The following is a 15,179-nucleotide window of genomic DNA, read 5'->3' as shown; positions in this document are numbered from 1 at the left end:
TGGAACTATGTAGACCAGGCTGGCCTTGAACTCACAAAGATCTGCCTGCCTCTACCTCCTGAGTTCTAGGCCTCAAAGGCATGCACTACCACGCCTGGCAAAAAAAAAAAAAAAAAAAAAAAAAAAACTTTTTAAGGAGGAGAAGCAAAATATCTTTCCTAATTATCTTCTTTAATCCACCTCTACATTGGCCTTCACACCACCTACAATACTGATTCTCCTACTTAGCCAGTTTGGTAAGAGAGCAGATTAAAAGGTTAGGATCAAGTGGATATACCTTTGAAGGAATCCATATAAAGTTAATATAGTTATGAATTAGGGAAGTATCAATTCTGTTTTACCATACTGAAACAGTCCTATGGCCTTCTAGTGCAAAACTTGAGTTGTAAGAGAATATGCTAATCCCTTTCAGTTCTCTGGAGAGTACAGTTTAATTAGATGCTGTACTTCTGTTGGATAACCAGTGATGGGACAGGTTTGATGACTCCTCACATAATTAAACACACAGCGGTAACAAAACACATAACCAGAGGTGGCAAGAACAGTATCATTTACCCTCATTTTACGACACAGTGGGCAGACAGTCTTCATTTTGGGTAAGAGTGGAGAATCAGAGTTGTAGTCCAGGTGTATAGGTGGAGGTGGAGTAGGCAAGGCAGTCAGTGACTTGATGGTTTCTTGGTTTTCAGATGAGTACCACCAGTCAAGGAACTGCAGGAAGAATACACCCACAGAAAGGCCAGTGGAGAGGGATAAGGCCACACCTCCCACAGCTTTCTTCAGAGCTGACTTTATCTTCTCACTAACACTGTTGGGAAAAGAGAACAAGGGTGTAAAGAGAATTTATTTGGGTATAATCACAGAATGACTAATGTGGTTCCATGCTTCATCAGGAAAAAAAAAAAAAAGATTTTAGGAAATGTTAAGGCCTTACCTTCTGACTGGTTGCTGCATCACATTGGCTTCAGCCAGTCGATGCTCCATAGCTTGGATATCCTGAACTGTCAGTCGACCTAGCCGAACTCCAGCCAGCTTCAGCAGGGGAGAGTGATGCTGAGCTTTTCCTAGGATGTATCGAAGTTGTTGTACAAGAAACCAGCCTTCCCAGGCCATGTTAACAAAAGGGTAGGCTGCCAGAAAGGCTCTGTAAAATCGTTTCCACTGAGAAGAAGGGGGGTGAATAGAATATTCATCCTCTTCTCTCAAGCTAGAAACCAGCTTCTCTAGCTTCACTTTCAGATAGGGAAGAAGAACGAGAAATAGAACTGATTTCCAAAGTTGCTTCTTGGGGAGACCCTCACTGGCCAATGTCTGAAGCTTCTCAGAATTCCCCATTACAATCCGCTTTAAGCCATAAAAGTTTTCAGAAAATGAGGCACTAGTTTTAGACAGATAGTGCTGCTGAAGCAGAAGATCCAACAGAGTAAAGATCTCATCAAACCACCTCCAAAAGAAGCCATAGTGCGCAGGATTTGATTCTGCAAGGACCTAAAGCAAATAAAGGAAATTCATTTAAGTCTCAACCTTTATTCACGTTTTCTTTTTTCTTCTAAATTCAACACACTTAAGTAACACCTTTTTTTTGCTTTCTATCCTAAGCTCCCTGAGGTCCTAGGAATTGAGTAGAGGGCTCTATGGACTGAATATCCACTAAGCCATGGGATATGAATAATACACAAATTGCTTGTCTCAAACCTTGGGTTGGTTATCAAGTAGAATTACTGATTTGGTTTAGGTTTTACCCAGTCGTCCCTGAAATCTTTCCGAGAAATAACACCTTACCTTGACCACATGCTGAAGAGCAGGTCTCACTGCTGTCATTAAACTGTCCTGTGCTACCACCTCAAAGATAGACGGCTGGTCGTCTGCCACAGCAGCTGTGGTGATGTGAGCCCCGTGCTCAGCCATAGTGACCTGTGTTTACTGGGTTTTATTTTTCACACAGATTCTCTAATAAACATGAGCTTTTGGGGGTATCAAATGGGTGCTTGAACCTTAAATCTTTCTCTATGGCACCCGAAATTTCAAACTCAACTTTACTCGTGTGGAATTCAACTGGGGCAAATAAGAGAACTGGAGGTGGTGGAGGGGTCTCCAGGTTACGGACTAAGCTCCGGTGGGGGAAGGGACGTGTGGGGGTGGGCAGTGACTTGTCAAACGCTGCGTGACTCGGGCACACGTGCGCGAAGGGAACCTGAACTCTGGAGCTGCAGTCCGAAGCTACGAACCACCATCCACCGCCAGCAGCGGGCCCGGGGAGCGCAGGCAGTGGGGCGCGGCACTCCCCGCCGGTCCGTCCTTGCTCGCTGCCCCGGCGCGCCGACGACAGTGACGCCGCCGGCGAGCGAGGCCTCGCTTTGTGACTGGCCGCACCCGAAAACAGACGCCGGGAGATCTGGGACACGGCGGGCGGAAGACGGGCGCTTTAGCATCGCGCGCGGCCCAGAGCCAGAACTAGGAACTCTAAGACCCAGCGGGACTTCCGCTTCCTCCCATGACGTAAGCAAGGAGGTGGGGAACGGTATGGTGAATGTTATTCAGTTCCAGTTCCGCTCCTGGCGCTGCAGCCTTGTTGGGAAGCCACCTTCGCTTCTCTTTGTGAAGACTTCTAGCACACCGCCTAGGGCGCCGGATCTGGGCCCGTTCCCCGTTCCCGCGGGCGACCGAGCTGGGGCGGAGGGAGACAGATGGAAGGAGACACACCCAGCGGGGTCAGAGCTTAGCTCCACTCCCACCGTCCGAGGATTTGAAGCGCTAGCGCAAGACGCGGAAGCTTTAGCTTTTATTATTGCCGAGTATTAGTTTTACTAAATGAAAAAGATTCTTGTCCATCAGAACTTAGGACTGTTTTCATCCAGGCTCGTGGCTTAACTTGTCTTCCACATGTTAAATTGGAACATGTTAAATTGGCATCAAGGGCCAAGCCTAGTCATCAGGTTATGAGGTCTTAAAAGTATAATAAATATGTTACATAGTACAGTATAGTGTGTAAATAAGTGCTCAGTAAGTACTAGTTTGATTATAATGGTTTAAGTAATCATTCTAAGACTTAAATGGTCTGTCACACACGGAGCCTTTGATTTTTTTTTTTTTTTTGGCTTATTGAAGCAGGGTCTCCCTGTAGCCCCAGCTGTCCTGGAACTCACTATATAGACCAGGCTGGCCTTGAACTCAGAGATCCGCCTGCCTCTGCCTCCCAAGTGCTGGGACTACAGGCGTGCGCCACCATGCCCGGCCTGATAGGCTTTTTTTTTTTTTTTTTTTTAAATGTTTTATTATTTTTATTTTATGTATATGAGTGTTAGGCCTGCATGTAGGTAAGCGTACCTGTGCCGTGCAATGCCCGTGGAGGACAAGAAGAGGCTGTTGGATCCCCTGGAACTAGAGTTACGGACAGTTGTTAGCTGCTTGTTAGCTGCCATATGGATGCTGGGATTCGAACCTGGGTCTTCTGCAAGACCAGTCAATGTTCTTAACCGATGAGCCATCTCTCCAGCCCCCATAGGCTGATGTTTTGTTGAAACAGGGTCTCACTATGTGGCCCTGGCTGGCCTCAAACTGGCAATGTAGACCAAGCTGGCCTTTAACTCCCAGAGATCTGCCTGCCTCTACCTCCTGAGTGCTGGAAAAGATGTGTGCCACCACACCTGGAAGGAACCATGATTTTTTTTTGGGGGGGGGGCGTCTTTTTGAGACAGGGTCTCCCTATAGCCCCAGCTGTCCTGGAACTCACTATGTAGACCAGGCTGGCCTTGAACTCACTGAGATCTGCCTGTCTCTGCCGCCCAAGTGCTGTGATTAAAGGTGTGCCCCACCACGCCTGGCTAGGAACCATGATTTTTAAGAGTTGGATCTCTAGTACAATTCCTGAGACACAGTAGCCCTTTATACATGTTTAATTAATAATGGAGTAAGAGAAGCCAGAAATAAGCTTGGCAGAAGAACCTGGGAGGTTCACAAACACAAGTTCAAAAAAGATGAAGCACTTAGGAAGCAGAGACAGAAAAATTCCATAGCCAGACACTGTCTTAAAAAATGCTGGGGGCAGGGGTCGTGGAGAGATGGCTCAGCAGTTAACAGCACTGGCTGCTCTGCAAAAGACCCGGGTTTGAATTCCAGCACCCATAAGGCAGCTACCAACCATCGGTAACTCCATTTCCACAGGATCCAACACCCTCTTCTGACCTCCATGGGCATTGCACTACATGGATGCACTTAGACTTATGCAGGCAAAACACTCATACACATAAAATATAATGCTGGACATGGTAGCCAGTACTTACAATCCCAGCCAGGTTGATGGCCACAAGTTTCAGGTCAGCCTGGACTCAGCGTGAGACCCCGTCTGAAACCAACCAACCAACCAAAACCCAACAAACGAAACAGAAAAATAGTTTTTGGTATGTTTTTACAATAATTTAAAATATTCATTTTTCTTTAAAATATATAGTCCTTAGACAAAATTGGAAAGTGCAAAAATAGAAAATAATGACTTTGTAATTTAGCACCCAACAGAACCAGTAGTAGGCGTATCATTCAGTTTTGTCCCCTTTCCTTTATTTCAACACATTTTTCTATATCATACTTTCTTTAGAAATATGATTTGAGAGCCGGGCATGGGCATGGTGGTGCACGCTTTTAGTCCCAGCACATCAGAGGCAGGAGGATGTCTGTGAGTTCAAGGCTAGCCTGGTCTACATATTGGGTTCCAGGCCAGCTGGGGCTACAGGAAGACCCTTGTCTCAAAAAAAAAAAAAAAAAAAAGAAAGAAAAGAAAGGAATATAATTTGAAAAACATTTTTTCAGTCATAGAAATTAGTGCCTGTTAACTGTCAAACACAAGGTACAAAAAATATGAAGGAACCATTTAGCAATTCACCACTTTTAGGTTCTGCTGAATGTTCTTTCTAGCCTTTATTTATACATATGCAGCCATATTCTGTGTGCATACATAATACATTGATTTTTACCTTTTTAATTTTTAAAGCTTTAAATTTATTTTAATGTATATGAATGTTATACCTGCATGTAAATACACCTGTGGATGAAATGCCCACGGAAGCCAGAAGAGTGCACTGGATCCCCTAGAACTGGAGTTAAGGACAGGTGTTAGCTGTCATGTGGGTGGTGGGAACTGAACCCAAGTCCTCTGCAAGAGCAGCCAGTGCTCTTAAACACTGAGCCATCTCTCCAGTACCTTATCTTTACTTTTGGTACTTGGAATTGAACCTACAGCCTCATGCGTGCTAGGAGCTACATGTGAGCTACAGCCCCAGCCCCTTTGGTCTAGAATTCATCTGTAGCCCAAAGCAGGCTTTTTTTTTTTTTTTTTTTTTTTTTTGAGACAGGGTCTCCCTGTAGCCCCAGCTGTCCTGGAACTCACTATGCAGACCAGGCTGGCCTCGAACTCACAAAGATCTGCCTGCCTCTGCCTCCCAAGTGCTGGGATCAAAGGCGAGCGCCGCCATGCCCGGCCCAAGCAGGGCTTTTAAGTTTGATCCTCTTGCTTCACCCTCCAGAGTAGTTTTGATTACAGGCTTGTGCCCATGCCAAGTTCTATATATACTTAAGCCCATGCCAAGTTCTATATATTCTTATTTTTTTTTTTTTTTACTGTGACTTTACTTGCATGATAAAATACTCTACGTTACGCAGCTAACCACCATATATATGTATATATTATATTCTTTCATTTTATACTGTTTTCTAACTTCTATTTTAATAGAGAAAATGTCAAATAAACTTTACATATTTCATTGAGACTAAAGGTTTAAAACCTTTTTTTCTCCTTTTTTTGGTCATTTTTGATACAGGGTCTCCCTGTAGCCCCAGCTGTCCTAGAACTCGCTATACAGACCAGGCTGGCCTTGAACTTACAGAGATCCACCTGCCTCTACCTCCCGAGTGCTGGGATTAAAGGCGTGCGCTACCACGCCCGGCTCTTTTCTCCTTTTTTTAAGATAGGGTCTTCCAAGTAGCCCCAGCAGCCCTGGAACTCACTATGAAAACCAGGCTGGCCTCAAACTCTGCTGGGAATAAAGGCATGCGGCACCACACCCAACAACAACACACAGACTTTTTCTGTTCTAAATTTGATGGGTAAAAATGTGATAGGAAAAATCCACCCCATGCTCCAAGTCATAGAATCAAGGTTTTTGTTTCCTAAAGAAATTTGTGTAAGCTATTTTATCTACCTTCTGCCATTTAAGCTTCAACAAGACTAAAGCGGCTGCGTTAATTGTGCCAGTCATATTCAGAGCAGGGATTCAAACTCAGATCTGAAGGCGTCACAGCTGCTTCTCTTTGCACCCCTGACCCCTAGTCCCCTAGTTCTTGTATAGTCATGGCTCTACCACCTCTACGGGCTTCTGAAGCCGGGTGAGGTCTCTTAAGTTTAAGAAAACGGGGTCTCCCAGGTTTTTCCAAAATTCTTGTACGAGGAAATCAATCCAGAGACTGTCGGCCTATTTAGCATATCTCGTGGGATGGCCATTGGCGGTCTCCAGGTCTCTAGGCCTGGTCCTGCCCAGGCAAACCTGTCGCCGAGGCGACAAATAGAGAGACCAGTTATTAGGATCTCCCGCGCAGCCGGATGACGTCACGCGGCGAGGTTCTCTTACGCGGAGGTTTCCGGCCCACCATCTTTGTCCCTGGCAAGTTGGGTTTTGCGCAGTAGCTTAGACCTAGAGTCGTGACGGGCAGGAAACCATTACACCACCTCCCCGGCTGTGCTCTGTCTGCCGCCGCCACCCCGCCCTTGCCTCCAGTGAGTTCCCGGCGGCTGGCCTCGGGATACGGTGGGGTGGGAGCGAAACCGCAGGGCGGGTCGCCGGCGCGGGAGGAAAGGAGAGTTCGGGAGGTAGCACGACGATTGAGGAGGGAAGGAGTCCTCCGCGTGACCGTTGTGAGGGAGACGGTGGGAGGAAGTGCCCACTCCGGGGTGGCGCTGGGTTGGGCGGGGGCGGCCGCGGGGAGTCCGGGCTTCGCGTCGGGAAGCGGGGTTTCGGTGACCCGGTCGGGCGGGGCCGAGGCAGGGGTGTGGCCCCTGGGGGCCGGGCGGAGAACCGGCCTACTTCCCGGTGGGCGTCGTTCCGTGAGAGACGGGGACGCGTCGGTAGGCCAAAGGGAGTGGGAGTCCCCCAACGGTTTGTCCATGGAAGCCTCTCTTCTCCGGCAATTGGAGGCTTAGAGGCATCTCTCCCCAACTAGTAAAGAATGAAAGGGTCTCGGCCTCTTGGGAAGGGAGGAAAAACCCGAATAATTTGCCAGTGGAAGCAAATCTTAGCCTGAATTGGTTTGTTTACTTGTTTACTTCTCCCCGGGGTTAGCTGCAGTCTGGTTTCAGGGAGACTGTAAATTTCATTAAAAGTGAGAATTTCCTATTTCCTTGTTCTTTGAATTTAGAGAATGTGTTGGCTTTCAGAGCAGTCCTCCAAGTAGAGGTAGGCTCTTACTAAATTCAGTTGGCCGCTTCATTTTGAAGCAATGTAAATGTGTCATGGGATGCTTCATTAAATTTTTTTGCTTTTGGAATGGGAAATGTTTTTTAAATTGCCAAACACTTTTGCACCCATTGTGGTTTAAAAGAAAACACAGTAAGCTAGCTCAGAAGGATGTCTAAGAAGGAAGGTGGGCTTGGTGAGGAACAATTTAAATTATTAATTACCTTCTCTGTGTAGTTCTATTGCTTAGCCTCAGGGTACACTTACAGAGTAATAATAGAAAGCAGCAGATGTAGGAGATGCAGCTGTGCAAGAAGCCGTGTAACACATTCCAGTGATGACTAAGTGAGGTGGTAAGGCGAGAACTGCTTGCAGGTGTCTTAGCTGTCCAGACGCACTAAGAAACAAAGGCTAGTGTGTGTTCTCAAAGAGTTTTCCTGAAAGTTGAGTGGTAAAATGATTGTAAAGCAAACATTTTGGTAAATTAAGGACTCAAAGAGGTTCACTTTTTACAGCCTTTTCCTTTGTAAGGATAATTATTTTAAATTATTTAAATTGTTTTAAGGCACAAATTTTAACCAAGTTAGGCTAGGAATATTCAGAGAGGACATGGTCTTTTCTTTTTTTTTTCTTTCCTCCCAGGCTTGTTTCCCAAAATGTTTTGACATTTCATTAACAGTTGGGTGAAACTATTGAGCTTCTTTCTTTATAATACTGTATTAACAAATTAATTTGTAGTTATTTAAGTAGAAATCAGAAGTGATTTTAGCTTTTAAATATTTTGTAATTTCTGATAAGCTAAGTAACCTAAGATGCCATTGTCCCTGTATTACTGAGTATCTGGCTAAATATCATCTTTACACCTCAGCAGTTGTAATCAAAGGTTGCTGGAATGACTCTTCTGCTTTGCAGTTTAACTTCGGCTAGTTACTGACTTTATGTGCAAAGAAGGGCATAGTGGCCTTACCGACTCTAATGTTAGCTGTCATTTCCCAGAGAGCCATTTGAAATTAAGACCTTATTAAATTTCTTCTGACCTTATTCTACCCAGACTATTAATCTTATTTTGCTGTTGAGTTTTTCATTTGGGGGAACTGGAGGAAGAGAAGGATGGAAAGAGAGGAGGGACTTTTGCAAACTATATTTGTCAGAAACCAGGTTATGTTAAATCTAGACAGATAATTTTGTGCAGGGAAGCTGTCTCTGAAAGGCAGACACACTGTAACCTAGGACAAAAAAGAGTGATTATGGGCACTATGGCAGCTTTTTTCTTTAACAGTGTCCTTAGGCCATACTAAAGTCAGTCAGTGACTTGTCAAGTTTGGGTTTGATGTACAAAATCTCAAATTCCATTGTGAATTGCTTATTTCTAGGGATAGCCTGAGAAACAAAAATTCCCCCCCAGTAGGATTTTGAATTTTGAGGTACTGCAAAAAATTGTTTTTCTCCAGCCCCATCCTGGCTATTTTTCCTGTGGCTTCTTATCCATTATCAGTTTTACTATCCTATAGCTGGTGAATATGCCTATGTTTGTATCTGGCAAGTGTTTGGAGTTATTTCTTTGAAAATATAGGTGTATGTAGTTATTGTGAGGTAAAAGTCAGAATGACATGGTTTTGCCACCACCACCTTTTCTCATGTTTTATTTTCATTAAAAATTTAATATTCGTATATGTATGTAATATGTTTGTATCTAATTCACCCCCCTCCCCATTCGACTCATTTGTTTAGACTTCATTTTTCTTGGACTTTCATTTGGCTGAAGGCAAGGATAGTGTCAGTTAAGTCAGTGATATATTTACCTGGTTATTTTTCTTTAGCTGATTTTTCTTTTGGCATTGGAGAGGTCTTGTGCCTACTATGTAAGCTGTAGCTTACTGTAGCTGGGTGTGGTGCACCACATGCCTGTAATTCAGTTCTAAGGAAAGGAAACAGAGATTGGAGAATCACCAGAAGGTGTGAGGCCAGCCTGATCTACATAGTGAGTTCCAGGCCTGCCAGGGCTACATAGTGAGACTTTGTGTCAAATAATAATAGTAATAATTTTATGCATGTGTATAGATATGAGAGCTTTAAATCTTCAATTTTAAGTTTTTATTCCATGGGATTTAAAACAGTGTAATAACATTCTATACAAACGGAAAAGGCTTTGAGCCATAGCGCTGCTGTCAGGCTCTCCTAGTCATTTCTGTATGTCAGGTTTTCCTGTTAGTATATGTAAGCTCACAGGTTAAGACTTATTTCAAGTCGTTTTATGTGAAGAATTCATAGCTGGATATGGTGGCATAAACCTGTAATCCCAGCACTTAGGAGTTAGAGGCAGGATCAGAAGTTAAAGGTTACCTTCAGCTATGTGGCAGGTTTAAGGCCAACTTGTACCACATGAGATCCCCCTTGTTAAAAAAAAAAAAAAAAAAAAAAAAAAAAAGCCCTGTGTGTTGGCCCATATGTAATCCCAGGGCTTCATAGGGAGATGGCTGTCTCAAAAAAACAACAGTGGGGCCTAGAGGAATGGCTCAGTGATTAAGAGCTCTTGCTGCTCTTGCAGAGGACATGAGTTCAGTTCCCAGCACCCACATTAGGCAGCTGACAGTCATCTGTAACTCTAGCTCCAGGTGATCCAACAGCCTCTTCAGACATAATTAATAAAAAAGAACCTTAAAACATTCTTTCATTTGTTTATTTACATTTGTGAATAGATTAATTGATTATAGCATTCCTTGAATTTTTGCTAGAAAGACATGAAAACATTAAGGTAAGCTTCTATTATAACAAATATCAGAACAGAAACTTCTGTATATTAAATGATATTTGTGGTTTCAAGCTCATTTCTCATTTCTCTTTTTTAAATAAATAATTTGAGAATTTCATACATGGATATAAGGTGTTTTGATCAAATCCATGCCCACTCCCTCCCCTCCAACTCTTCCCATATCTCCACATCACTTTTTTCTGATAATTTCATGTACTCTTTCTTCTTTGATTTATTTTTTCATGGGGCTTTTGGCTACTCTAACATTCCCTCCCCCCCGAAGAGGTAACCCTAAAACCTTTTAAAGATTTGATTAAAGCTCCCAAATATTTTTGATCCAAGAGGCCCAGGAACATTTTGACTTTTGCCAAGAAACTGGCTACTTTTCATTGGAGTCTTTTTACAGTACCCAATTCCTACCTTCTATTCTTATCACATAATTCTCTGAAGAGGTTACCCAGCTTGCAGATAGGGAATCAGGACACAGACAGCTCTGGCTTCTTCCATGCCAAACAGGGACACAGGGTGAGGCAATTCAGGTACCCCTTTAGTGGGTCTATCTAAAAGATTCCCAAATTGCATAACTCTTATCTGTAGGGGGTAAAGAAAGTCTTTGACTGATGAATAGGAGGTGTGAAGGAGAAGTAAAGGCAAGAGTAATTAACATTACAAGTTCTAGACAGGGAACTAGAAAAAAGTCAGAGTCGGTTTTCAAATGTTCATATGAGAGTCCATTGGAATTTCCAAGGGCTTCCAAAAGCATAGCATCCCTCTATTGGGTTCCTCCTCATTTTTCTTTTGTCTTCCAAGGCTGGGCTCTATAGAGTGATAGATTCAGGATTTACTTTGAGGTATTTTGATAGCTGTTGGAGTGGTTAGAATCAGTGTCAGTTCCCTCTCAAAGGCTTCTAGATAGGGGGAGAAAACAAATTTATCCATCATCTTAGAATAATAGCTGGTTGTCTCCCTTAGGTACAGGTGGGCACTACAGTATTGGAGACCAAGATTGGAAGTCTTACATCTGAGCAGCACTTTCTGTTTAGGAACAAAATCATCAATAGAAATAATTGTCTAAATAACTTTTTATATAGACATAAGCCTAATGTCTTGGAAGTGTAATCCCTTGAACTCTTAAAGAAATATACTGATGGCTTTACTCTTTAGTTATACTTTCCTTTTGGGTGTTTAAGATCATATAGTTGGTCCAAATAAATCAATTTATTTTTACACTTAAGGTCATTTGAGGATCTGTTCCTCAAGGTTACGTGGGCTTGGGAGGCGCTCCTGGCTCCTTTCTTTACCAGTTCCACCTATGTGAAGATAAGTCTAAGGTCCTGCTCGACCATGTCTGGCTTCACTTGGAAGCATGAATGAGATATTTCCTCTGAGTTGACCCTCCTCTTTGTAGACAGGACACTGGTTCAAGTCCATCTGGTGGGGTCTCCATGTCCTCCCTGAACAAGAGGACGGGTGACTCACCACAGTTACAGGACATTTTAAGAGATGTTCCATAGTCCCCTGGAACTTAGTCAACCTTGGAGGTCAAGGGGCAAAAACTGTCCTTTAAGTCCCTCTGACAACATTAGTACAGGCCTCAAACTATGGCTCTTAAACATCCAATAAAGGTAGTTCCACCAGTCTGGTACTTTTAATTATTATGTGCTATGTAGATAAGGCTTGGGTTAAACCAAATATTCTCAGATAAACTTTGGTAGACATTTCTCTCATTCCTTTTTTGCTTTTGTTTTTGAGACAGGGGCTCGGGTAGCCCGGGCTCACCTGAAACTCATTGTGTAGGTGGAGATGACCTGGAACTCTGATCTTCCTGCTTCTACCTCCCAAGTGCTGGGATTAAGGCAGGCTTGTCATCTTTCTGAAAGATACTTCTTTTATTGAAAGTTGCAAGTCTCTGGGGTTGGTGGCACAAGCCTTTAATGCCAGTACTCAGGACGCAGAGGCAGGCAAATCTCTGAGAGTTCAAGGCCAGCCTGGTCTACATAGGGAGTTCCAGGCGTACCAGTGTTGCCATAGTATGATCCTGTCTCAAAAAACCACCAGTCAAAAAAAGGAAAGCTGTAAGCAGCATTGAATAGAGTGACAATTTTCTCCTTTAAACTTAGACTGCTTTGGATATATGCTTTCAGGTGACCCCATTCCGAGGCAGGAAAGAAACCAAATTTTCTTGAATAGAAAGATGTAGAGAAATCTCTCAAATTAAGCCTTTTTCTTAAAAATTTGAGTGACTGAAGATGTATTTACAGAGAGGTCCAGCTTGTTATTGCAGGCTACAGAGCCAAACAAGGTTCAGATTATTACTCCATTCCATTTGACCTCTAGACTTTGCCCCTAGACACACCTTGAGGCAAGTTACAGTTTATTTTGTGTTTCTTGAACCATCGGTGGTGGGAAGGAAATACCAACTCATTGTTTTTAAAAGCAGAAATTCTTAAATATAAATGTTCTTAAAATCAGTTGGATGTTCCTAAATTGAATGAAATGTTTTACTGTCTATATATAATTTGGATAAAATACTCTTTACTCTTACTGTAGGTGCACATTGAAGATCCAAAATCATGACTGACTCCAAGTACTTCACAACCAATAAAAAGGGTAAGCAGGAGAACCTTGTCAAAGCTTGGGAATGTTCTAAGTTGCCACAAGTAGAATGTGCTGATGTTTTTACACATCATATGTTTGTAGGCAGTCTGACTGAGAATCTTTGAGAAAGAGGTTTTTTTTTTTTTTTTGGTCTTTTTGAAACAGGGACTTCCTGTAGCCCCGGCTGACCTGAAACTCACTGTGTAGACCAGGCTGACCTTGAACTCACAGAGCACAGAGACCCACCTGCCTCTGTCTCCTGAGTCTTGGGATGCCTGGCTTATTTAAGTTATTAAAGTATAGGGATTTTATATGCTTGTTGTATACTGCTGGAGACTAACTCAGGGCCTTGCACATGCTAAGTGGGTACTCTGCACCAAGCTTCATCTCCAGCTCTTGAATCTATTACCTTTATTACATTTGTGATCAGTAATATAATTTTGGTTTTTACATGTGAGTGTGAGCCTAGAAACTAAGGAGCCTTGGGAAAGTCTAACCCCCCCCGAATTGTTTCTAAATAGGTAATTTCTAGAGCTTTCTTCAAAGACTAATGTCATTGTCCACAGCTTACTGTGCCCTTAGCAGAGCTTGTTTTATTTTCTTCTTGGGATCAGAATGCTATGCTTTTGTATTCAGTGAGCCTTGAATTTGCTGAAGTATTCTGGGCATGAGACCAACTACTATTCATTTTTTCTTCTTGTTTTTCAGTGACTTGACTTGCTTCTCAGATGTGTTTTCTTTTCCCCAGTGGCTGAAATACAACAACTTTTCTGGTGTAAAACTTGTCTTTCTTTATTTCCCTCATAGTATTTTCTGGTGTGGTTGTCTCCAGGCTTAGCTGAGTTTGCAGGCCATTAGAGTCCAATGTTCAGATATTCAGTGTATTTATTGAGTGTGTACTATGTACATTTTGCTTAATACCCTAACACTAATGGAATTTCTAATTTTAAGTATCCTAATTTTCACTAAGTCAGAGTAGGTCCTCACAGAGGATACCTGGTACTCAATCTTGGTTTGTAAATATACTTTTCACTAAAAGGAACCAGGACTCTTTGGGCAAATAACTGATTCCAAGACTGTATTGCAAGTTGAGTGAACATCTTTTTTTAAAAAAATATTTTTATTTTATGTTGTGAGTGTATTACCTGCATGTGTGTTAAGTGTACCTGTGTTGTGCAGTGTCCACAGAGGTCAGAAGACATCAGATCCCCTGGAACTGGAGTTACAGATGGTTGTTAGCTGCCATATGGGTGCTGGGAATTAAACCCGGATCCTCTGCAAGAGCACCCAGTGCTCTTTACCACTGAGCTATCGCTCCAGCACCAAATGTGAACATTTTCTAAGTGAGGAAGTGCTCAGAAAATGATGGGACATCAAGGAGCCACACTTTGAGGGACTTACACTGGCCAAATTTGGATGATATGAGTAACAAAAAAACAAAGTGATTATAGTAATGGATTAAACCCATTGGATAAAATCAGTACATTTGTGACAATATTAGGCTAAATTGTAGTTTAGGCAGGTGTCATCAGTGAATGCTAACACTGAGAGGCAGGAAGTTTGATGAGGAACAGGATATTTATATTGTTTCAGAGTATCTTTTCATAGATAACTAACCTCAAAGGGAGAAATATTAATTTTACAGTATCAAAATCTGGCATTTAGAACCATAACCATATATTCATTGTTTTCTTCACCAATAATGGGTCAAAGTCACAGCGTTTGCCTTTGGATATGATGTACTGAGAAGAGTATGCCATCTCTTAGGAGTTCGAATGCAAAAATTTCATAACCTTGTTAGCATGAGAGAAACACATGGCAAGCTGGAGGCACTGCACTTAAAGATGACCATGAAAATAAATTGTTTCAGATCACAGGCTAAAGAGACATGACAGGAAATGTAATGCACACTCCTAAACTGAATGCTGCCCCAGAGGTGGGCATAGGATGGGAATCAAGTTGCTATGAAAGATATTGAGACATCAGAGTCTGTAGATTAGATGATGGTGGTGATATATTAATGCTTAATCATTGTATTAAGGGGCTATAAGAAAGTTTCCTTACTCTTTTTAAAAATTTTACTTATGTGTTATGAGTGTAATGCTTGCACATATGTAAGTGCAGCCATGTCATGCAATACCTGCGGAGGTCAGAAATGGGTGTCAGATCCCCAGGAACTAGAGTTACAAATGGTTGTTAGCTGCCATGTGGGTGCTGGGACTCCAAACTGGGTCCTGCAAGAGCAGTCAGTGCTCTTAAACTCTGAACCATTGCTCCATCCCCCAATCACTGTATTAACTACCCATCCAATTTAATTAAACTATCTGCTCTTTTCCTGTTTTAATTATGAAGTTAGTTATTTTTCTGCCTACAAATATAAACACTCC

The 15,179-nt window shown here is 42.6% G+C and overlaps 2 protein-coding genes across 9 annotated transcripts in view; one reads left to right on the top strand and one right to left on the bottom strand.

Annotated features, from left to right (window-relative positions):
• Positions 1–105: 105 nt before the first annotated feature.
• Pex12 (peroxisomal biogenesis factor 12) lies at positions 106–2,028 on the bottom strand. Its single transcript, XM_008848137.3, has 3 exons — positions 1,783–2,028; positions 935–1,488; positions 106–808 (listed from the first exon to the last, which is right to left on the bottom strand). The coding sequence occupies exons 1-3, from the start codon at positions 1,906–1,908 to the stop codon at positions 409–411; spliced, it is 1,080 nt and encodes a 359-aa protein (XP_008846359.1). The 5' UTR covers positions 1,909–2,028; the 3' UTR covers positions 106–408.
• Positions 2,029–2,362: 334 nt separating this feature from the next.
• Ap2b1 (adaptor related protein complex 2 subunit beta 1) overlaps positions 2,363–15,179 on the top strand; it is a 126,331-nt gene continuing 113,514 nt past the window's right edge. The window contains exons 1-2 of one of the 8 annotated variants that reach the window (XM_029553583.1): positions 2,363–2,499; positions 12,745–12,804. In XM_029553583.1, coding sequence (XP_029409443.1) covers positions 12,768–12,804 — 37 coding nt within the window. In that variant the 5' untranslated portion in view covers positions 2,363–2,499; positions 12,745–12,767. Of the gene's footprint in view, positions 2,500–6,613; positions 6,767–6,800; positions 6,917–6,968; positions 7,115–7,275; positions 7,295–12,744; positions 12,805–15,179 lie in introns of those variants that run through there. The other 7 variants (XM_008848130.3, XM_008848136.2, XM_008848134.3 and 4 more) reach the window with 7 other exon arrangements.

Source organism: Nannospalax galili, unplaced genomic scaffold (genome assembly GCF_000622305.1).
Source record: "Nannospalax galili isolate Female #2095 unplaced genomic scaffold, S.galili_v1.0 scaffold363, whole genome shotgun sequence".
Classification (NCBI taxonomy): Eukaryota; Metazoa; Chordata; class Mammalia; order Rodentia; family Spalacidae; genus Nannospalax; species Nannospalax galili.
Note: the sequence above shows the minus strand (reverse complement) of the source record. Positions and strands in the feature narration are given on the sequence as shown.